Source organism: Canis aureus, chromosome 5 (assembly GCF_053574225.1).
Source record: "Canis aureus isolate CA01 chromosome 5, VMU_Caureus_v.1.0, whole genome shotgun sequence".
Classification (NCBI taxonomy): domain Eukaryota; kingdom Metazoa; phylum Chordata; class Mammalia; order Carnivora; family Canidae; genus Canis; species Canis aureus.
The window spans coordinates 2,490,923-2,516,067 of NC_135615.1; the positions used below are offsets into that span (position 1 = coordinate 2,490,923).

The 25,145-nt window shown below is 35.1% G+C and overlaps 1 protein-coding gene across 26 annotated transcripts in view; it reads right to left on the bottom strand.

The window, feature by feature from the left end:
• The window catches only part of PARD3 (par-3 family cell polarity regulator), a 648,392-nt gene that overhangs the window by 229,345 nt on the left and 393,902 nt on the right, over positions 1-25,145 (bottom strand). For 18 of the 26 annotated variants that reach the window (XM_077896592.1, XM_077896589.1, XM_077896584.1 and 15 more), the window contains 5 exons: positions 23,789-23,928; positions 21,151-21,279; positions 18,812-18,850; positions 3,424-3,612; positions 1,945-2,115 (listed from right to left, as the gene is read on the bottom strand). In XM_077896592.1, the coding sequence (XP_077752718.1) occupies positions 1,945-2,115; positions 3,424-3,612; positions 18,812-18,850; positions 21,151-21,279; positions 23,789-23,928 (668 nt within the window). The remainder of the gene's footprint in view (positions 1-1,944; positions 2,116-3,423; positions 3,613-18,811; positions 18,851-21,150; positions 21,280-23,788; positions 23,929-25,145) is intronic. The other 8 variants (XM_077896595.1, XM_077896596.1, XM_077896591.1 and 5 more) reach the window with 1 other exon arrangement.

Below are 25,145 nucleotides of genomic sequence, written 5' to 3' on the forward strand. Positions count from 1 at the left end.
TTGCTACTGTTTGGGGAATAACAGGGAATCATCTGAATCAGAGGATGTGGGCCTTTGGTACATTTCTTAATGTTGTAAGTGTTCCCAGAACATCCAATGCTTTTCTGTGAAGGAAAACTTTGAGAAGATGTTTACAAATTTTAATTTATTTTTAAAAAGACTGAGAATATGATATATTCTCCAGGAGATTATAAGTTCTATGAGAGAAGGAGCCTCATCTGTTTTTATTCACTGCCATATCTCAAAGATCTAACACATTTCCTGAATACAGTAGATGCTCAATAAACATCTGCCAAATGAATGCTGTCCTGTGAACATGAAATTTTTCAGTTTTAGAAAAAGACCTAATAAAGAACACTGTGCTTGTGAACTTACTGTGAAGGATTTTTCAACTAGCACTTTACAGGACTTATATTAGAAAGATCAGTTCATAATTTCTGGCAATGGATAAAAACTACATTATTCAAGAAAGCCATTCCAGTAACTTACTCTGAGGGATTAGCATTTATATTTACTTTATGAAAGTGAATTTTTTATGTCCCACTGTTCCCCATTCTGAGATTTTTAGTGAAGCTTACACATTGTTCTTTAGTTGCTATGGAAATTTATTTGTTAATTATTATTAACAAATTCTCCACTTGAAAAATAAATACAATAAAGAAATAAGTCAATAGTCAATAAACTTTCCAAAATTGGTCACCTCTACACTACCTTTCATTGCATATTTATGAATGTATTACAGGATGGCATGAGTGAACAACACAACCTGAATAGCTCATTTATATATATAACATAGATTTTTAAATTAAGAAAAACACTTAAATAATTTAGATATAATTTTCAGTTTGTATGATTTCCTAGTCATTTTCCTTTAGTTGATTTAAAAATGTGGGGAGTTGAGCATTGATTAAAAACAAAAACAAACTCTACATTTTTAACAAGATTTGCTCTGTAAATTCTCAGCTCCCACCTATTTCCTATACTTAGCATATGATTTATAATAGATCTATGAACCTGTTTTTTCCCCCAAGGTCTAATATTTTCAAATCAACATATTATTCCTTTCGAATGCCCCACTGTGCCAGAAAGTTATGTCTCTATTTACTCTTTTTTTTCTATTTGTGAAAACAGAGGATCACAACCTTCAGGAGAGGATATGGTTCCTGCTCTTTTTTGTTTGTTTGTTTGTTTGTTTTAAAGATTTTATTTATTTATTCATGAGGGAGGCAGAGACACAGGCAGAGGGAGAAGCAGGCTCCACACAGGTAGCCTGACACGGGACTCGATCCCGGGTCTCTAGGATCACCCCATGGGCCGAGGGTGGCACTAAAGCCACCCGAGCTGCCCGATTCCTACTCCTAATTATGCACTACTGCAGATATTTAGAACCAACCGTGACATTATACAATAGATATCACTCAAAAAGCATGCACTCAAGGGGAAAATACTCAACTCCATATTGAAAGACATAGGGGACACAGGGAACAGAAGGGGAGACTTACACTTTCAACAATGTCACAAGAGAAACAGACTCTCCTGTCAGGGACAGCCCATTTTAGATAAACAAATGAACAAGCCATTGTTCTTTCACTGCTTCTCTCTCCTAGATACAACACCCCTGAACAGAAGAGGAACTGTTGGCTCCCAGCAGGAACGTATGGCCCTGTTTTCAAGAAGGGAATCCAGCTAAAGATGCTCTTAAGATACCAGTTTTATTTGGTGAGCTGGCGACAGAAATACTAATGCACACTTAGGAATATTTTGATCATAGAATTAAGAGAGCAAATCACAGTCCAGTCAATACAATAAAAAGAGCAATGATAATTTTACAGTATTTTGAAGTAAAGTTCCAGGTCCTGCCATCCTTTGTCCAATATTAGGACAAAACTTAGTCTTATTACAATTTCAAATACTAGTGTCTTCTTTTTATTTGCTATGCTTTACCTCATTGCACTTGCTTATTCGCCTCGCAACAATGAGCTGGATCATTCCTCGCTTGTTCCCTTCAGTGGACATAGATCTTCTGAGGGTTTCCATGGCGTCTTGGTTTGTCTTGCCCAACAGGGATTCTCCATTCACTGCTATCAGTTGATCATTCACCCGAAGCCTTCCATCCTGGGAAGAAAACAGGTAGAAATAAGTGCTATTAAATAGTCTATTATAAAAGAAGTTGCTTTCCCTTTAGTAAAAAAAAAAAAAAAAAAAAGGTAATAAAAACATGAGGAAAGAAAGGGGGCTTTAATCCTAATGGATTATGCCCAATTGAACACGAGCACAATAACGTCTAAGCAGCCACTGCAGCCTGTGTCTATTTCAATCATTTATACATTTGTAAATCAAGTCATTATCATAATCTGTTTACCAAAATAGCATACTAATTCAAGGGACACAAAGTGATTATTTTCTTGCTTCCAGAGACACCCATAGAGGTTATTTACAACCCAAGACAAGAAAAAGCTCAAGGCTGTCAGATAATTGCAGAGAAGGGTCCCCTTAGCAAACAGGCAGGAAACTTGCTCTCCACTGGCAAACATACTAAGTGACCCACAGGGAAGGGGAGAGGGGAAAGATGAGCCTTCCTGTGGGGAAGCTCTGTGCCCAGAATGATGCTAAATCTTTGCATGGATTATCTTCTTTCAACTGCAATGATTACGGCCTGTAAATTCTGTGAGACAAAAAAAATGGGTACTTGAAGCTATGGATTCCATCCTAAAATGAGAGATCATGATTTCTATTAGTCTGATCACGAATGGAGGATTATGAAGAACACACAAGGCATCTGGTAAGCTTTACAGCATATCAGAACCTGCCACTCCAAAACATGCCATTTTATTAGCACAAGGACTCTTGGGAGCTTCAGGCACCTGAGAAGGGGCAGATCAGGAGGAGCTCTCTACTCTCCCCATCTCTGGCTAAATGCAGGGCACAGCATTCCTCTTAGGAAGATGTCCCCTCTCCTATCTCAAACCAGGAAGAGAACGATCCTCATCACTAGAGACAGCGCTGGCACCCTGAGACGAGTCAGGCTACAAAACAGACTGTACAAAAGAAACCTTATCTACCACTAGTTTCTGCCATACACTGACTATCCCACAACTGACCTCCCCTAGAAGCCCAAACATCCTTCTTTGGTCTAATCACTGTTCCACAATTCATTGCCCTTTAGATTCTGTCATTTCTGTAGAGCCCCTGTACATGAAAAATTTTAAATATTAAAATTGATAAAATTTGTAAACATGTTCTGTCCATCTGTCTTTTGCCAGTTTAATTCACAGGCCATAGAAACAGAACATAAGAGGGTAGAGGAAAGTACTCTCCCCTCCCCACACACACAGTGTAGATGTTTCCAAGATAGGAACAGGGTTGTAATAAAAAATTGTTTTGTTAATGGACATGAGGTGAGTAAAGTCAACATTTGCTTACTTTAGATGCTGCTCCTCCATTAATGATGGACTTGACGAAGATCCCCAAATCTGCATGATTCTCTTTTGATCGGTTACCTTTGACACTGACCCCAAGACCAGCTGATCCCGAATCATTCAGTGGAACTTCAAATGTCAGAAATTCCCTGGTGCCATCAGGTGTGAGAACAATATCCTCATCTTCTGCTTTCTAATAGGAAACAAAATTGCATGGCATGTTATATTCCAATGTTCCTTTCTCACAGCTCTCACAGGCACAGTATTTCCACCAAAGTTCCGTGACAAGATCCATATAACAGTGCATCTGCACCCCCTCCAGATGATTCCTGGAACCAGCTGTTAATATTTTTATGTGGCACTTGTTTCAATATTGAAACAAACTCAAACCAGATTCTGAGAAATGTATGGAAAAATACAGCTGAAGACTGAAGACATGTGGTCTCCAAGAGTTTGTGATTTTGTGTTTTGTTTCCGTTTTTGTTTTTGGTCTGTTTATATATCCTAAACCACAGGAGGAAAACAGTAACAGCAGGAATCAAAATAAATATAATTAATTTGTACTTCTATTGACTAGGAAATTTTGATGTTAAGAGTTTAATGTTCACTAATAGTCTATAACTTTATTCACAATTAATAGTAAGTTCTGATGATACAAAGCCAGCAGAAACGTGTATTCATTTTCAGAGAGCCACTAGAGAGCTTTACTCTACAACATGTGTGAGAAACAAAATCAGAGGACACCTTTCTTCGACACCGGCATGCCTCTGACAGCTGGGGGCTATTCTCCAAGCAATATGGTGTTATTAATTAGTTTTGTCTGCAAACTTTGATTTCATAATTGTATAGACATCACTGAACAAGAAGACTGTTTCAGGATACAACATGTTTAAGACACACAAACTCTTGCCCATCTCCCTTAAAACAGTGAAGGAGAACTGGAAGCTGAAAGTAGAGCCTGAGAAACGGCAGGGAGAGGACCTGTTCTGTCACTCCCCCACGGCCCACCAGTGGGCACCTGACCCACCCACCCCTACCCTAGTCATCTCGAATTGGTAAGGGCAGATTTCTCTTTCAAAGTTAGTACTTCAATCAATCAATCAATCAATCAATCAATAAAACAAAGTTAGTACTTCCAACCACATAAGAACTATGAGACACAAACTCTTCAAATCACAGTTAAACGCCTCATCTAATCCTACCACATGCTTCCACTCTTTTTCCAATTTTGTAATATTTCTCCAGCATCCACCTATTCACTCAGGCTAGAATTATCAAATTATCATTGAGAAATAGCTAAACAACTAATGGTACATAATTAAACTAGACTCTAATGCAATCCTGTAAAATGTGCTTTTAAAAGAATGTTCAATTGCACACATGAAAGTAGGTTCTATTGCATACAGCCATGTGGGTAGACTTCAATTTTCTTCTCTTTGGCCCAATAAATTTTTAAATTTTTCTAATAACCATTGAGATTAACATAATAATGATAATTTTTTTATTTGAGGATTTAACATCGTAACTAGATGAAATAATTTTTGGAAGTATAGCATTTATCAATAAAAGATTATTTTTAAGATTATCATAATACACAAGGTAATTTTTTAAATCTCAAAATCCATAATAATGTGATTTATAAAGTGATATTTCTAATTTACTAATGTCTTATGTTAACATTTTATGATAGGACATTCTTTGTGCCATCTTTGCTAAAGACAACCTCACAGTTATCAGGTCAGGGTATATAACCAAAAACAAATAAATAAAATAATTAATATGTTAAAATCAGGAAAACTATACAATAAAGAATGCAAAATAAGAACGACTTGAAAAGATACAGATAATAGCTATGTTAACTATACCAAGCAAATACATTTTGGCGTCAAAGTAAAAATCAAGCCTAACCCTGCTCATTATAATAATGTTTATATTTAAAATATTCCCAAAGAATAATTATAACTCAAAACCTATGCATTAGAGATAAATATCAGTTATAACAAATATTAATATAATGCATATTTACTATACAGCTATCTCAATATAAAATCTCTTATAAAAACACTGTATAAGTGAATTTTGATGCCTGAAATACAAAATATCAAAACATGCCATAGTGTCCTTCAGAATTATTTCAAATTCAGAAGTAATTAAAGGTAAAATATATTTTGTGAATCAGAATCAGGATTTATACTCCTGGAAAAGTTGCCTTTAAAAAGGTATAAAACCACAGATAGTCCTTAGCTGGGCACATTTAGGTGTGATCATTGAATACATTTGTTTGCCTCAAGTCTGGAAGGTTCTTAATTGTCACTGATTTAGATCTTCAGTTTGGCTTTTTAATGTTTACTGATTTTCACATTTCCATGATGTTTTATTAAGGCTTAAAATTCTCATTTATTTTTCTACTTGAAAAATCAAGATAAGGAGCTGAATGAATATATGAAGAAAAATTTTAATCAAGTTGGAATCATTTCCTGACATGCCCTACTCTGAACCTGTCTTAAAGGAGACTATTTTCTCCACAGGAAAGTTTCATTTATTATGAAAACTGCAGGATGGGAATAATATTCTTTTTCAGCTTTCTTATCAAGTCTTAAAAGTCATTATTATCATTAAAAACATTTAAGTGAGAGATTGTACTTTCCTTTGATATTTCATTATTAATCCATTTGGCTCTTGACATAAGACTGAAATTAATGCCAGCTTTTAGAACTTAATTTTCAGGCAGCCGAATGTTTTAAAAAATTTGCTCTTCAAAAACCATTTTAAATGCCATATTATAGAGAACTTTTTATGGAGTCTTCTAGTATAGAGATCTCTTCATTCTATACAAAGCAGCAGCTACTTTTCTATCACCTTGTCTGTTTCCATCCAGATTCTATATTTTACAACTGAGTCAAATTCTTTCTACGGAAACACAGTAAGTGTATTTTCTTTCATTTGCCTCTCGAGCCATTTGTAGGACCATGTTGCTCAAGCTCATATCATGTCCCTCATGCACACACATGTATGAACACTCCAAGTGACTTTTTGCATTGATGCAACCTGTCTTTTTTTTTCCTTTGACCTTTGGCATTTTTGTTAAGCATACTAGAAGCAGGAAACCTGCAGAATGGGCAGTATGAAAGCTATTTGCTTTCCTACTATCCTCAGAGCAGCAGCAAAGATGCACACTTCTATCTACAGTGAGATAGAACAATAGCCACAGATGTGCAGCACCAAGGTCCAACCAGTGGTCCCAATAGCTGTGGGAAACAGCTGGTCCACAGGTCCCTCTGAGCCTGGTTAATCTGAAAAATGGGTAGATCTATAGGAGAGTGAGGGGGAAAAAGTTGATTATCTTAAGTAGCTGAGAAATAATCATGAGTAGAGTGATCTCTGAGCCTCAATATATTAAGATTTTTATAAGAGCACACAAATTATGAAAAGAGGCAAACGAAACATGGTGTGTATACATGTCATTGGAGTCCCTAAAATAATAGATTTCAGGCTCAGCAAAGAAATACATGACTTAACATCTTGCCATTTGTGAAACAGAAGGAAATAAATATATAAAATCTGCCTTCAGTGCCTGCTAATATATTGGTTTGGGCCCCAGTTTCTGTCACAGAGCCCCTAAAACCCTTGTAATTTCCTATTTAAGAGTGTCTGACACAGAGCTCCTAAATCCCTTGGGATTTTTCTGGAAGCTAGGGGCATCTATTTTCTAATGAGGTGATATTTGGTAGATTCCTCAGTGGCTCCTGAAGGGGTCTGGTCATCAGAAAGAGCAATCCATGATTAGAAGTTTAGAACTTACTCATTCTCCAAAAAAAGGAGAGGGGCTGAAAATAGAGTTAATAACTGATCATGCCTACTGATGAGGCCTACAGAAAAATCCCAAAAGTTTGAGGTTCAGAGAGCTTCCAGGTTGACAAACATATCTACATACCAGAATAGAGGCACATCCCAAATCCAAAGGGACAGTAGCTTCTGAGCTTGGAACTTGCAGATTTTGCCCTAAATATTTCTTCATCTGGTTTGCTACTTGTGCCCTTCGAAATATACTTTGTAAGAAATTCGCAAAAGTAAACTGTGTTCCTGGGTTCTGTGAGTTGCTTCAACAGATTATCAAACCCAGGGGGATGGTCATAGGAGCCTCTGATTTGTAGCCAAGTCAGACAGAGGTTGTGGGTACCCTGGTGACCAACTACTTCCTTATGGCATCTGAGTGGTAGGTAATCTGTGGGACTGAGCCACTATCTTGTGAGGTCTACACTAACTCCAGACAGTATGAGAAGTATATGGTGGAAGAACTCACACATCTGATGTCGGAAGTGTTGTGAGTGGCAGCACAGAAATAACAGCAGAGTTATATGTTGCTCATTGCCCCCCTGTAATTTATTGACTTCTCTCCCACTCCCTTTTCCATTGAGTTAACTTCATTATTCCACAAACGTGATAAATTAAGAACAAAAAGATGAACACTCCCACAAAAATAAGGAGATATAAATAAGCAATTCATTAAAGAAAGATGAGTGAATCAAAAAAAAAGGTAAAATAATTTACTGGTAACAAAAGACATGCAATCAACAAAAGTCATCAATCTACTGAAGAAAATTGCTTTAAGTAGTGATATATACAAGAAAGCAGAAGACATGGTGAAATGAGCACTTTCCTGCACTACTGGTAAAATGGAAAAAGGCTCTACATTTATAGAAGTCAATTTGATAATGCTTATCCACAGCCTCTGCAGTTTGCTTATTGTTTAATCCCAAAAACAGTACTTTAGTAATATGTTCTAAAAAACTGTGATCAAGAAGAAAGATTTAACTGTTAAGATGTTCATCACTTTAATATGATAGCTAAAAAATAAGAAAAATGTACATGTATAATATTAAGTAAATTAAAATATACTTACATCATGTAATACTATTTAGCTGTTAAAGTATCTTCAAAAAGTGTCCCATTTGGTGGGACAGAGAAACATTTATGACTAAGAAACTGGGTTTTATCCGGTGAGCTTTCTTAATTTCTAACGCTTCACCCATCAGCCTGATACTCTATTTTAATAAATTGTTTAATGTCTGCCTTTTCATATCAGGAAAAGCTTTAGGAGGAAGGGTCATATCAGTCCTCCTGCTGGGACCATGACATTTATTAGGTACATGATATGTGCCTGGGACAAGATATCTATTAGCTACACAAGTAAAGAAGGAAATCATTTAAACACACACACACACACACACACATCAAAATGGTGGCACTGAAGTCGCATACTTGCAGGTGATTTTTTCTTCTTATACTTGACTGATGATTTTTGTACCATCCATTATACACTACTGTTTGTAATATAAAAACCCCATTGTGGGATCCCTGGGTGGCGCAGCGGTTTAGCGCCTGCCTTTGGCCCGGGGCGCGATCCTGGAGACCCAGGATCGAATCCCACGTCGGGCTCCCTGCATGGAGCCTGCTTCTCCCTCTGCCTGTGTCTCTGCCTCTCTCTCTCTCTCTCTGTGACTATCATGAATAAATAAATAAAATCTTAAAAAAAAAAAAAAAAAAAACCCATTGCATGCCATTTCTTTAATTCTTCTTCCTCTTCCAAAACCCAGCATGGGAAAGAAGAGATAGGAGCATGGTTATAAATGTTGGGCAGGGGCTGGTGCTCAGAAGGGATACCACAGTCCTTACAAAACCAATATGCCCTGGTAGCAGCACATCACATTCTCAGGCTAACAAAAGGCTGGCAGAAGTTAAAGGGAGATTACATTCACTCAGCACAAAGAGATTAAATAGTACGCAGTTATCACAAATAGGAACAACGATTCATGTTTTTAATTAAGAGGAGGATTTTTTTTAAATGGAGAAGTTATTTTGGTTTTATTTTATTTTTTGCCTAAAAGATTGGCCCAAAGTTTAAGTTATATATTTTAATTTATCCTATATGTGAGATGAATATTTACACACATTATCTGTTGCTGGTAATAAGGTTACTTATTATTATTAGCAAAGTCAAAATGTCACATCTGGCCTTACTAGACTCCATTCTAAATCAAATGGTAGATGTAAAATAAGTAAAATTTAAAGAATTTATTTGCTTAATAATACAAGTACTGATAACAGTTATTAATCTGTAATGTAAAGTTAGGAGGAAAATCCTTATCATATTAAAAAATATCATACCAGGGATACCTGGGTGGCTCAGTGGTTGAGCGTCTGTCTGCCTTTGGCTCAGGGCATGATCCCCAGGACCTGGGATCGAGTCCCACATTGGGCTCCTCTTGGGGAGCCTGCTTCTCCTTCTGCCATGTCTCTGCCTCTCTCTGTGTTCTCTCATGAATAAATAAAAAATAAAAATAAAATCTTAAAAAAAATCACACCAACCCAAATCGAGGTACATTCTCAAAGAAACTTGCTCTTCAAAAATGAAAAATAGATAAGCTGAAGAAATGTTCCAGATTACATTAGACTGAAGACACTAGACACTTAAATCCCATACATGGTCCTGAGTTAGAAACCAGACCAGGATTTGATCATTCACATTCATTCATTCATTCATCTATCTCTGCATACTATAAAGCACATTAATTGGGGTAAGCAATAGTATAACACTGTCAAATCAATGTCAATTTCATGACTTTGGTTACAGGAGGATATGCCCTTGTTTTTAGGACAGACACACTGAAATATTTACAGATAAGGGAAATTACATCAAATTTATTCTCAATTCAGAAAAAATATATATAGTGGGAAGGAAAGGAGGAAAAAGTGGAGGAGGGAGTGGAAGGTGAAAGATAATTATGTATCAAATGTAGTAAAATATTAACAACTGGGAATGTGGGGAAGGTATACTAGAGTTTTCTGTGCTATTTTTGAAACTTTGAAAAGTCTGACATTTCAGAATAAAAATTATTCATAGTAAATAATCCAGATTAGTTCTCCAAAACCTAAAACAATTTTCATTTTATAAAAGGTATTTCTGGGATGCCTGTGGTTGAGTATCTGCCTTTGGCTCAATCGTGGTCCTGGGATCAAGTTCCCACATCAGGATCCCCGTAGGGAGCCTGCTTCTTTCTCTGCCTATATCTCTGCCTCTCTCTCTGTCTCTCATGAATAAATAAATAAAATCATTTTCTTTTAAAAAAGGTATTTCTACCAACATAAAAATAACCTAAGAGTTTAATAGCAAAAAAAAAAAAAACATACAATAAATTTTTAAAATATTGATTTTATTACTATCTACAAAAGGACAATAAAAAATAACTAAGATATATTTCTCTAGGGAAAACATACCAAACACTAAGAAAGCCTATCTTACTGTAGTAATAGTAAGCAATTTCAAGTGAATTCCTTAAAGTCAACACAGAAATGGACTATACAAGGTCATTACTATTTTCGTAATACCATGAAAATATTATTCTATCCTAACTTTGGAGAAAGATCGTTTTATTTATTTTTTTTTATTTTTTTAAAGGAATGTGCTCTCACTTCCTCTTTTTTAAAAGATTTATTTATTTATTTATTTATTTATTTATTTATTTATTTATGATAGACACAGAGAGAGAGAAAGGCAGAGACACAGGCAGAGGGAGAAGCAGGCTCCATGTAGGGATCCTGATGTGGAACTCGATCCCAGGTCTCCAGGATCGCGCCCTGGGCCAAAGGCAGGCACAAAACCGCTGAGCCACCCAGGGATCCCCTGAAAAATTGTTTTAACATAAGTTTGAATCTGGGCATCTTGGCTGGCCCAGTCAGCAGAGCATGTGACTCTCAGTTCAAGCCCCATGTTGAGTATAGAGATTGCTAAAAAAAAAAAAAAAAAAAACTTAAAAAAAAAATAAGTTTGAACCATCTGAATTCAAACTTATTTCATTGAATTATAAGTTTAAAATAATTTTGAGCATTTAAAAACACTAAAAATAGCACGAGATTATATAAAATGCTGACAATAGCAATATTTGCTGCTCAAAACCAAACTATTAAAGCCAACATATGATCAGTGTCTGACAGTATAACTCTTCATCAAAAACTCAAAAAACACTTTAATATGTGTTCTCTACAATATCCACATTATTCCACAAAATAGGGCCTACAAAGTGTTTCATTACGAGTTTAACCCAATTTACACAACGATATAAAGATGTAAGGACTCAAAATTCACTCTCATTAAGCTCCCTATTTGCTTTGTTTGACTTGACTTTTTTCTTCCCAGCTTTTTTGAGATATAATTAATATACAACATTATAGACGTTTAAGGAGTGTAATGGGTTCATTTGATACACTGACAAATTGAAAAATGATTACCACTATAGTATTAGCTAACACCACCATCACATAATTCTATATTCTTTCTGTCGTAAGAACAGTTAAGGTCTACTCTCTAAGCAACTTTCAAGTATATAATACAGTATTAATTACAAACACTATTCTGTATATTAAATCCCCAGACCTTATTCATCTTATAACTGGAAGCTTATACTCCTTAACCAACACCTCGTCTTTCCTCCCGTCCCCGAGGTCCTGGTAAACATCACTCTAGACTGTTTCTAGGAGTTTGGCTTCTTTAGATTCCCCATATAAGTGATATCACACAATATTTGTCTTTCTGTGACTTCTTTCAAGGAGCATAATGCCCTCAAGGTTCACCCATGTTGTTGCAAATGGCAGGGTGTTCTTCTTTCTTGTGGCTGAGTAACATTCCATTGTATATATACACATATATACACACCACATCTTCTTTAACTATGAATCTACTGATGAATACTTAGGTTGCTTCCATCTCTTGGCTACTGTGAATAATGTTGTAATGAAAAAGGGAGTGTAGATATCTCCGTAAGATCCTGATTTCAATTGCTTTGGATATATATACTCAAAAGTGGGATTGCTAGATCACATGTAGCTCTATTTTTAATTTTATGAAGAACCTTCATACTATCTTCTATCATCGCTGCACCAACTTACATCCTCTCCAACAGTATGCAAGGGTTCCCTTTCCTCACTTTTTCCTAACATTTGTTATCTCCAGTCATTTTGATGATAGTCACTATAAGAGTTGTGAGGGGATTTTTGTGGTTTTGATTTGCATTGTTGATTAACTGATGTTCAGCACTTTCTCGTGTATTCTCTGGCCATTTGTATGCCTTCTCCAGAAAAACTTCTATTTAGTTCCTCTGCCTATTTTTTAATCACATTGTTTATTTTTTTGCTATTGAGTCAGGTGAGTTCTTCATGTATTCTTGTACTGATGCCCTATCAGAAGTATGATTTGCCAACACATTCACCCGTTCTATAGGTTGTCTTTTCATTTTATGGATTTCCTTTCCTGTGCAGAAGCTTTTTAATTTGAGTAGCTATCATTGTTCATTTTTGCTTTCATTTCCTTTGCTTTTGGTATCAAATTCAAAACTCATCAAGTCCAAGGTCAAAGAGCATGTTTTTTTTTTTTCTTGGAGTTTTATGGTTTCATAAATCCATTTAAATCCTTAATCCATTTTATGTTGATTTTTGTTTATGGTGTAAAATGTGAGTTTAGTTTCATTCTTTTGCAGGTGGATATCAAGTTTTCTCAACACAACTATCCTTTTCCCATTGTATAGTCTTGGGTCCTTTGTCATAAATTAATTGGCCATATATAGTTCATTTCTGGGTTCTTTATGCTGTTCCATTCACCTATGTGTCTGTTTTTATGCCAATACCATACTGTTTTGATAACTAAAGCTTCATAATGTAGTTTGAAATCAGGAAGTGTAATGACTCTAGCTTAGTTGCTCTTTATTAAGATTGCTTTGGCTGCTCGGGGTCTTTGGTGTAGTTCAATGTGAATTTTAGTCTCACTTTTCTGTCTGTAAAAAATGTCACTGGAATTTTGATAGGGATTGCATTAAATCTGTAGATCACTTTGGGTAGTGTATGGACATGTTAACATTTTTAATTCTTTAAATCCATGGGCGCAGGGTATCTTTCCATTTATTTGTGTCACCTTCAACTTCTTTCACCAATGTCTTATGGTTTCCAGTGTTCAGATATTTTACTGTCCTAGTCAAATTTATACTTAGGTATTTTATCTTTTTGATCTTACTGCAAATGGGATAGTTCTCTTAATTTCTTCTACAGTTTTCTCATTTTATGGTGGGGTCCCTATGGTAGCATTTACTTGATCTCCTATAATGATTAGTTAAACAAATCTGTTAATGACAATTCTTATTACCTAGCTCATTAAATCTCTAAATCAAGACTAAATCTTCTGAAGTTAGCCTATCAAGATGCCTCTTGATCTTCAGGGAGGTTCTTGAAGACTCCCCAGTGTATTCCTACATTTTCCATAGGGAGAACCCACTAACTCTTTTTGGAATGCATTTCTGAATTCATGACATTCAAGCATGTCTTATCTCCGTGGTCTAGTATCATCTCTAAACGATATTATTTTCTAAAGACCTACTTTTATCTAATGACCCTGAATCTGTTTAACATAAAATTTTATTTTGACATGGATCTTACTTAAGAGTTCTTGGGGAGGGCAGCCCAGGTGGGCTCAGCGGTTTAGCACCGCCTTCAGCCCAGGGTGTGATCCTGGAGACCCCGGATCGAGTCCCATGCCAGGCCCTGATGGAGCCTGCTTCTCCCTCTGCCTGTGTCTCTGCCTCTCTCTCTCTCTCTCTCTCTCTCTCTCTCTCTCTGTGTGTCTCTCATGAATAAAGAGATAAAAATCTTTAAAAAAAAAAAAAAAAAGTTCTTGGGGAGGTATACCAAGCAGGCCTACATTAGTCCTGTTTGGAGCCAAAGAAGAAACTGGCACTTTGGTTTAGTAAAAAGCCTTACAGCCAACAGGTAAATTCACTACACCTCACTGTGATGTTAATTTTATTATGTCAACTTAGAGTGTTTTTGAATGAGGCTCATATTTAAATTGATGAACTCTGAATAAAACAGATTGCCCTCTACAATGTGGGTAGGCCTCATTCAATCAGTTAAAAGACAGCTTCCCTGAAGAAAAGATTCTCCAGCCACTGACTGCAGACTGCATCTGTACCACTGGCTCTCATGGGTCTGCAGCCTGCTGACCCCACACTACAGATCTGGACTTGGTGGCTTCAACAATCATGACAGCCATTTACTATACTAAATCTCTTCCTATATATACACATATCCTATTAGTTCTGTTTCTCTGGAGAACCCTGACTAGTACCCCATGTATTGTCTTATCCTACAGGACATCCAAAGGAGAGTGCCTTATTTTAAGTAAATAAACTCAAAGGCAAAGGGAGTCTGTTCAGGTCATAGAGCAAGTGGTGCTGAGCCTCTGCTAAATGACTCTCCATTTTGTCCAATTTAGAATAAGTAATTTGAGGGGATCCCAGGGTGGCTAAGCGGTTTAGCGCCTGCCTTTGGCCCAGGACCTGATCCTGGAGTCCCGGGATCGAGTCCCTCATCGGGCTCCCGACATGGAGCCTGCTTCCCCCTCTGCCTGTGTCTCTGCCTCTCTCTCTCTCTCTCTCTATCATGAATGAATTAAAAAAAAAAAATCTTTAGAATAAGTAATTTGAAACCAGATTTTCTAATCTTAAACGAGGATTTCAACTATTTCCATTGTGACCTTGTACTCTCTAATAGATTAAGTTCTTTTCAGTTTATCTCTCAACTCAGGCAAAAGACCCTGCAGGCAAGGCATGACCTGGTGAGAACCAAAACTACCCCCTCAGGAAATAAGGACTACTCCGAGCCAGGAGACCCCAGTGTGACAGACCCAAAGACAAGGATCAACCTGACATTCACTGACCACCTGTATGTGTTAGAGGCATTTGGTGAAGTTCTAACAGGAGGCCTGGAGGCCAAGAAAAATGAAGTCATGGCCAGCTACTGAGAAAGTCAGAGGTCTGTCCTGGTAAGACTTGAACAAACTCACAAGAACCTAGATCAAACCAGACAGGGCCAAGATGGCTGACAAAGTAGGCTGGAAACCCCTGCCCAAATAAGGAAGAAAAGGCTCAAATCCAGCTTCTAAGAAATCTCCACCCAAAGTAGTGAATATAACACAACTGTCAGTTGTGTGCTGTGTTGTATCTGTCCTGTAATTCTTTCTCATAAGGCCACCAAGACCAAAAGATTTGGGTGACATCATTGGGACAGGATGGGTTGAGGACTCAGGGCTCAGTCTCCCCAGTTCATGTGGCAACACTTGTAGCTACCAACCTTTGCTCTCCTTGTATAAACCTGGAAGTATTTTTAGAACATGGGAGACAGTCTTTGAGATATTAGTCCACTATCTTCCCAGTGTTGGCCTCACTAAAATAAATCATTTTCTTGTTTTCATTACCACTCATCTCTCTGCCTCTGGATCTTGTCAGCAAAACTGGTTTGTTTGGGACCCCAAGAGCTAGGTTCTCTGGCCCCCCTTGCGCCCCAGCTATAATCTCCCACTCCCATTAATTAAGATGATATTTAGAAGAGGTATAGGAAACTTATATCTATAAATTCAAGAGGTCTACTAGTCACTGAACTTACACCTTACCAACGTGTTTTCAATTTCTCAGACTAAATCAGTTATGGGCCATTGTAATAATCAACCAACTAACAAATTAATTGACTTTTATGACATACCTATTCTCAAGGTGCTTACAATTACCTAAAAGCTTAAATAATATCAGAGATTTTCAAGACCTGAATGAATTTAATGACTTGCCCTCAAAAGGCAGAGGCACAGTAAGTCATTTAAAAATGTAACTTGAAACCATTAACAAAGCAAAACGGTATTAAATTAAATACATAGCAAGAGGAGATACAGAGACACCAATATGAGAGGACATATTAAAAACAAGTAAACAGCAACAACAAAAAAGAAAAAAGAAAATATTTAGAAAAAAACAAACTGATTTCTGACTCAGCTTGGAAAACTCTCATCAGAAAAAATTTCCATTTATAATCAGAAATCAGACACACATACATATGTATATTTCTTCTTTTGTTAAGGTGACTGAATTGTCATTTACTGGGCCAATTTTCTCATGAACACACAGGCGACTGAGTAGTGGACTGAAAAGGACCTTGGAATTCTCAGTGGAATACCACATTTAAAGCCAATGCCACTTCTTCCCCTCAGTGATTGAAAAGGTCAGGGCTATTCATCAATTTCCTCACCAGGACTGCCTAAATGTTTTGAAAGAACATGCCTATCTTTACAGCTTATAGCATGATTTTCCATCTCACACTGTCCTAGACTTTAACAGGTGGTAATTATGGACACTGACCCCTCACACAGTAGAAATCCTCATATAACTTTTGACTTCCCCATAAACTTTACTAAATAGCCTTATCAATATCATAATCAATTAATATATATTTTCTATGTTATATGTATTATGTGCTATATTCTTACAATAAAGTTTGCTAGAGAAAAGGTTATTAAGAAAATCATAAGAGAAAATACGTTTATAATAGCGTAATTATATATAAAAAAATCCACATATAAGGGGGTCCACACAGTTCAAACCCTCGTTTGGGGTCAACTATATTTTATTGCGTGACAACTTTGTTTTCACAAAAGCTCTAGGATAAGATTCCAACAATAAAGGGGTAGTTATTCACCAAAGGTCATACTGCAAAACACTTCTGCCATTTAGCATTTATCTTCTCACTATTTCACGTTATGTTTATTGCTATACAAAAGTTTTATAGAGACAAATCTAAATCTATCTTTTGACATTTTGGTTTTGCCATGCTTAGACAGGCATTCACTACCCAAAGTTAACAGATATTTTCCCATATATTTTTTATTTATTATTTATATGTTTATTTTATTTTTCACATATTTTTAATACTTTTTAACATTTAATTTCATAACCAATTGGGATTTATTTTGGTGTATGATGAGAAAAATAAATCTAACTCTCTAAAGTGAAAGGCTATTATTAACATGAAGTAAACTATCCTTTATAACTATTTTGAAATGCCTTTAACATACATCAGGTCTATCACTGTTAATGTGTTCAAGTGCTCTCTTCATCTATTCCTAGAGCAATATCATGTCATTTTAAGTATTTTAGCTTTACAGTACATTTTGCCATCATTATTGTATATAAAATAGTATAAATCACACTTGTGCCTAGTTTAAATTCTTTAAAATCAATCTGATTTCCCCTTCCCTTTCAACTTCCCCTCCATACACATAAGCAAATACCATGGTGATTTTGATTAATTATCATTGACCAGTTGATTTTATGAATAAAAATTAAGGCCATAAATTTTCTACAACCCATACTTATGAAATGTATAATAATATTCTCAATGTTGTTTACTGATTTTTCTGAGGTTTGATTTGTTATCCATGTTTATAATTATGGAATAATTTTAAATGACATTTTGTTTATTAGGTTCTAAGTTGTCTGCTCATGAATGTGTAAAAAAAAACAAACGTGTTAACTATGTTATTAAAATTCTTCATTTTCTAATTTTTTGTCTACATAATATAACAATTTTCAGAAAAATACAGACTAGCGTCACCCATGGTAGGTATGGTTTTGTTAAATTTTCTCATGACTTATGAGAGTTTGGGATGATATGTTTTTATGCTGTGTTGTTGGATGTATAAAGGATCATGAATGTTAGAATTTCTACTGGATATTACATGTCAATATAAAACACCCTCTCTTTTCACCCCATGCTGTGCAGTCACACTAAAACCATACTTTCAGAGACTGAAACGCTTATTTGGCAATTCTTATTTTCTTTCCATTAGCATTGCCTGCGAGACTCAACTTACTGCTTTATTTCTAGTCTGTATTAGGATTTGTCTCTTTAACAGGACACAACTATGTTTGCATTTTAATCTAAGCTGTGAGCAGTTACTTTTATTAAGAGAAATTACCCCATTATAATATGCTATATGATAAAATACTTATAAGTTATTATGACAACTAATACATTGTGCCTAATTACTGACATATCACTTTATTTTCCTCCTTACAATACACTTTTATTGTGCTTTTACCCTCCCTATTTTTCTGTGCCTGAACTGAGTCTTCTTTTTTATTGTTTCTTTACTTAGTAGCCACTTAAAATACATTTCACAACTCAAAGTCTTTTATATTTATACCAAACTACTACACTTACCAACTTTTGGTACCTCTTGCTGTGAAGGTGAACAGGAAACTACTTTAACATTTCTCTCTGTTCTATCCTTGTCTATCTAAAGGTAATCCTGAAATACTCTCCACCTGTGGTAGTAGCAATATGTCAGTTTACAATGAAATCACTTTGATCTACACAGTAGATGAACCTACATAGTGAACCTACATAGTATCTATTATGAGCCAGAAAAAGGGAGGACAAGTAACTTCATATTTAATTAGTCAGAAGTTAGTTCCATTTATCTTTCCAACATCTCTGCACCCTGCAAAAGACAAAGCTCTTACCGTTTCTTTTGGAATCTGCATCTGGCTTGGCTCTGCATTCTAGAAGAATTGAAGAAAAATATAAATACAGACTGACCAAAGCCATCTTCAACACACAGGGACACAAAGCTTGACTTTAAAGGAAATTTTGTTGGTCCTTAAAATCCACAAAATATATAGACGGTAGTTATGTTATGGCTGATGTATTACTCAATCTTCCAAACTTTCACTGATGTGGTTATATTATCTTCTGTGTGTGTGGGTGTGTGTTTTAAGAAATTTTTCTAGATGTAAATTTTTACTTGCTCACTCACTGTATATCATGAATTTATTATTTGGAGGAAAGTAAATCTCACTAGACTGGCTCTCTATATGTGGCACTATTTCTAAATCTTTTTTTTTTTAATTTCCCCAACTACATCTAAGTTATAAGGTATATTATAATTCAATAGCTATGCCAGATAATAAGAATTTGAGCCACAATCTAAACCACAAGTACTATACTTTAAAATGCTACACAAGTTACCTATGTGATTTTTTTCACATATTATAGAGTTGCTTTAATTATATATTTAGAGGGCTGACATAAAAAAAGGCACATATTGATAACAGTATTTTGTTTTAGACACAGAATTTAAACACAGACACCCCAAAGAGAGGAGAAGAGTTCTGTTAATTAGATTCAAAGATCATTTTAAATGCACCCCCCCTTTAAGTTTTCAGAATTTTGTTCTTTGAAAACCTAAAAAGCAGCTGCAACATGAATAATAGACTGACGGCCTACTGGCTCACTCCTTAATGAAAAGCTCACAAGCAATAAATTAAATAACCAAGAAAAAAAAAAAAAAGGCAGCAGAAGGGAAAAACAGAAGCCTGGAAGATCAAAATTGGACAAGAAGAACCTGAATAACCTTAAGCTGGCTCTATGTTGGCACTAAGTCTAAGAAGGCTGAAGAGCAGTGTTTCAGTTTTGGCAATCTGATAATGCTAACTATTACCCAGGCTAAGATATACTGACGAAGAATTAAAGCTTCATCAAATCACATCTAAAGCTTAGTATTACTTTTTTTAAGGGCTCATTTACAATTTAATAGAGACATCTCCAGATTTAGGATCAGGTGGCCTTTTAAGCATAAAATTGGATAACAGTAGGGGGAAAATGGAAAACTGAATTTAAATTGGGAAATAACGCATTCAACATTTTAAAACAGAAATAAAGACAATTTTATAATTTTCAAAATCTACTTAAAACACAAGTGTTCAGCTTTCAGCCCTATCACAATCAGAAATTCCATGAAATCACAGTAAATTTGTGTCACCAAGGCATGGGGTATTCCCACACTGAAATATATCTGGCTTATAACAAAAGTCAAATTTTATTAACCAGTACACATTCACACTTGAAATATCAGCCTGAGAGATTCAGGGCTATTTGACAAATTCTGGAACTGTGCCCCTAAAACCTTGCCACTTCAATATATACAAATTAATTGCTGTTTAAAGCTAAAAACGGATGGAAAGAGATGTCAAATGCTCAAAAATGGCCAAGCCAAAATCTGTTTTGAAATATTTAAAATACCACTTGTACTGGAAATAAAACAATTTTCTTACCACATAAAAAGATAAAAGTGATTCCTCCAATTATGTTGTTACATAACAAATGAAACCTGGCACTTTTTGCAGAAAAACATTCAAACTATGTCAACTTACTATACATATTTCATTCACACCAATACTATGTAAATACTTCTTATATTTAGACATATTGATACACATATAAAACATGAAATAAATTGCAAACAAATGCCTTTTCATTTCATTTATGTCATTCCAAATAATGCCAATATTAGTAATTAATGGCCATGGGGCTTATTACCACTCAGGTCTCCTTACTTTCAATACTAATACTTTAATTAAGGTACTCTCTTTCATACAACAGGAAGCAAGAAGCTTTACTTGGCTTAGCTAGATGCACTATGAAAATCTGAAATATGAACATTTGTCATATGTAGTGGAGACGATGGCAAGCTTTCAATAACAGCCTTTGAAGTGACAGTTATGAAATAATCAACGTCTCTGTATTCAATCACTCCATCTGAAAGTGTTCACTAATAAACATTTGCTGTCCTAGAAAATACTCTTGCAATTTGATTTTTAAATACCCCTACATTCCACATTGTGGATATCTATTTTCAAAATGGATGGAATATAAGAAAAGAATGCTTATATTAAGTTAAGGCTGAAAGATACAAAAACTACTACTTGGAAAATGTCATGATACACACTGGCCATCAGGTGGCTAGCCCAGATCCCTAGCTCATGTGCATCACAAATCTTTCATCTGCTCTAAATTTACACACCAGTTCCCTTGGGTGGAAGGCATCTTCTTGGCGAAAGACCAGAAGGCTCACGGTCCCTTCCATCTTGGTGCTTCTCAACAGGGAAACAACTTCCTCTTGGGATTTGCCTGCTAAATCTACTCCATTTACCTAAAACAAATGAAACGTTTTCAGTTGCAATGCTGTGCAAACATATGACAGAAGAAAAGACATACACCCTAGAATCTATCAAGTCTACTATGGAGCACAATTCATTTCATGGTAAATTCTGTCATAATCTGGTAATCACCAGGCTGCTGTAGCTAATAAGGAAACATAGACCAAGTATCTAGAAGTGAAACAGGAAGTAGTAAATCTTTTAGCTCTCATTAATAAGCCAAAGCCAGAGCCACCAGAGCACTAAAAAGTAACAAGTAATAAACATATCCAAATTATCATTGTAACACAAAACTTACTGGCTTTGGACTAAGATATCTTGATGGCTTTGTGTATCATAGAATATTTTATATCAAAATAAAAAGGTGTTGCTGTTAAAGGGGGTAATATAGGCACACTAAAAATATTTTGGTAAAACTTTCAATGAAATTTTATTGAAAATCATAAAGATAACTTTTTATCCTTAAAAGGTAAATATTAAAGAAGAACACAAGATAATAATAATATTTATGGAAGGGCAGCAATATTCTGAGGTAGCAATATCTCAGTACTTTTCAACATTTTAAGAGAATCTTACAAAAAAAAAAAAAGATGATGATGATGATGAAAAAGAGAGAGATTTGAAATAACCAATTCCTGGAGAATCTCATCATTTTTACCTTTAAGGTATAATAATATTATCAGAAAGCATCATATATTTAAAAGAAATAAGAGTGAAAAGTTAAAAACTATTCTATAGCATTCACTTTAGAGAAAAATAACATTTTGTCCATGGCAATAAAGTATATTATTTAAGTTGTAATATCAATATTACCCTATAGTTAAAATACATCTGGGAACCTTTCACTCCCTACTAAAAAGTATCTTGTACAATTCAATGCACCACTATTAAGTGATTGCATGAAATAGATAATGCAATTATCTATTGCAATTATCTATGCAACAGGTCCAAAAAAAGAAAAACTTTCTAGATAATAAAAAAATTAGTAACTTGATACATATTTGTTTTTTTAAATATCCAGATGCTAAGAAAAACTGCCCACAAAACTGTCCATATTGGGGTCCCTGCTCAGTGGAGAATTTGCTCCCTCCCCCTCTGCCCCTCCCCCCTCCTCACTCTCTTTCTCTCTCTCTCAAATAAATAAAATCTTTCCAAAAAATGTGAAAATGTAGTTTCAAAGAAAGCTGATAGCTACAGAACATAAAGCCTAACTCTGAAGAAACACAGGTTGCAGGTTTTTCCCACTGCTAAGAGAAACAAAAGCCTTTGTGATGTGTGGAAAGTAAAGCAATTACGGGAGCAAAGAGATTTCTTGAAAAAAGATGAGGCTGGTGCCTGAGAGAGAGAAGGACACACATTTTTTGGACTCTGAGGCAAAGATGACTAAAATCAAGACTCAGCTGAGCCTCCTACTACATAAAACAAGCTACAACCACAAACTTGAACAAATACTACTTAACTTAGACCCCAAGGACAAGTGGCCCTTTCTGGAAACAAAACTCTAAATATAATTTATACTCAAACCTTTCCTTTTATTTAGCCTCTATCAATTCCCCTTTTAAAAATGGTGTCACAAGAACAAAACACAAAGAAAAGGTGTAAGATTTAAGAAATCTAGGCCCAATACACAGCCATGGAAAAATCTGGAAGGCAATCAATCCTCTGCTCCATTACTTTTCAAGAAATCTTTAAGAGACCTTGATCTGGAGGCTTCATAACTACATATGAAGCTAAAAGTAATGAAGAAAGGGTAATGCCATAAAAAAGCACTTTAACATTAGTGTTTGAATTCTAGTTAATAATTAGGAAAGGGGCATCTGCTGCTAAGAATACAGACTACGTTTTCTGAAAAAAAACACTAGGGAAAATTAATATTTTTCTCAATCTTTCTTCCTTTCATATATATATATATATATATATATATATATATATATATATATATGCAATCACACACACAGAAATTTCTCTGTATGTTTATGTATGCCTAAGATGGCCTGAAAGACCAATGAACCAAAACTCATGAGGTGCAGAAAGGAAATTTTGAAGGACTATTTTTTTTCTGACATTTGATTTTTATGTCTCAGTTCATTCTCCATGCTGCCATTTCAAAACTTCCTCTCATCAAGATACACTATTTTCATTTACTTCATTTGTCTCTTCTGATTACAAAGTAGATATCATTTCTATATTGCCAGACATAAATTTAGAGCCATCTAGAAATATATAACCTAACAGATATTGTACTTACATAATGACAAATGTTATGTTATCTCATAAACCGAATGTCTGAGTAACTAAAAATTTATGAGTACACTCAATGAAAAGATATTTCTCATCAAAGAACATGGAAACAAGTAGAAGTAAAGCATAAATATACTTTTATGATGCATATTTCTGCTAAAATAAATAATTTAATATTAATAAAGATGTGAAAAAGAATTGAGCCCTGAAAACAGAACTTTTTAAGAATTATGGAACTTCTGACTTAGAGAAGTCACTCACCTCTATAAGTCTATCTCCTGCCTTAAGTCGGCCATCCTGAATGGCAGCCCCTCTTGGGAGGATGTTTTTCACATAAATTGGAGCTGAGCCACCTATTGTTACATCTCGGGAAGTGATGCTGAATCCCAAGCCTTCTGTACCTAAAAATTTGATGACAACAAAAAAAAGTAAATAAAATGAGATACCTTGAATTTCACAGGTGTATGGCATATAAAGGATTTGTTTTTCTCTACCTCAGCTTGACATTTTGTAACTTTCACAGGGGCCTATATTGCTTTTAATATTTAAAAGTTTGAATAGCTTTTTCAAAATAGACTAAATTATGGAAGGTTTAAGTGGCTTACATATAAAAATTCTTTCATCTAAAAAGAAACGGGACTCTAGTACAAGACAGATGAAAGGTAATATACAAGTATGACTGCTAAAAGTTTTTAAATTGGTTGAAATTTTGATATGAAATAAATGTAATTTCGCCATGTGAGAAAAAAAAATTCTGTTAATACCCACAGTATCTCAAATATCAATTAATATTGTATAATAATGGTATCCAGATTTAAAGTGTAGGAGGAGGAGAAGGAAAGAGAAAATGATCAGGAAGACCAAAAAGAAATAGTGAAAAGAGAAATTATTCTAGATAACAGAACTTCCCAAAACTATAATTAAAACTATTTACTGACAGGATGAACCATATTATATTTGTCTAGTTCTCTTCTATTCACCTAAATCTTACCATGTATCTTTCTCAATCAATAAATAAAATTCAAAAAAACAAAGGCAAATTACCCAGGGAACACCCCATCTCAGATCACTGTTATCAAGTCTAAGCACCATCATCACACTATGCTTAAAGGTATTGAAATTAATAAGGCATTTACAGATAACTGTGCTGGTCTGTATAATTTCAATTCTAGGTTCTTCAGCAGCTTTCTTGACAAGTACTCGTAAGTGCAATACAGTACAGAAAAGAGGCTATATGTTACCAGAACCAACATGCAACAAGTCAAAATGAGCCAAGAAAAAATGTAAAGGCTACAACAAATTTCTAGTGAATCACACAATTTTTATAACACTTCTAATAATGATTAATTTCTACTGGAGCTTTTTTAAAAATTATTTTTTAGGATATTAGGTTCCATTTCAGTTGAAATGATACTAGGACAAATACTTGCTCATGTGGGAAAATGAGCTATGTAAAGGTGAAAATTCTATGAAAGAATACATTAATTTGATGCAGCACTCAGTACAAAACTAGAAGCAAGAGTACAAATCTGTGGGTAAATAAATATGGGCAAGTAACTATGAATGAAAACGTGGATGAAAGAAGAAACAAAGCTGATATGAAGAAAACACTCCGTAG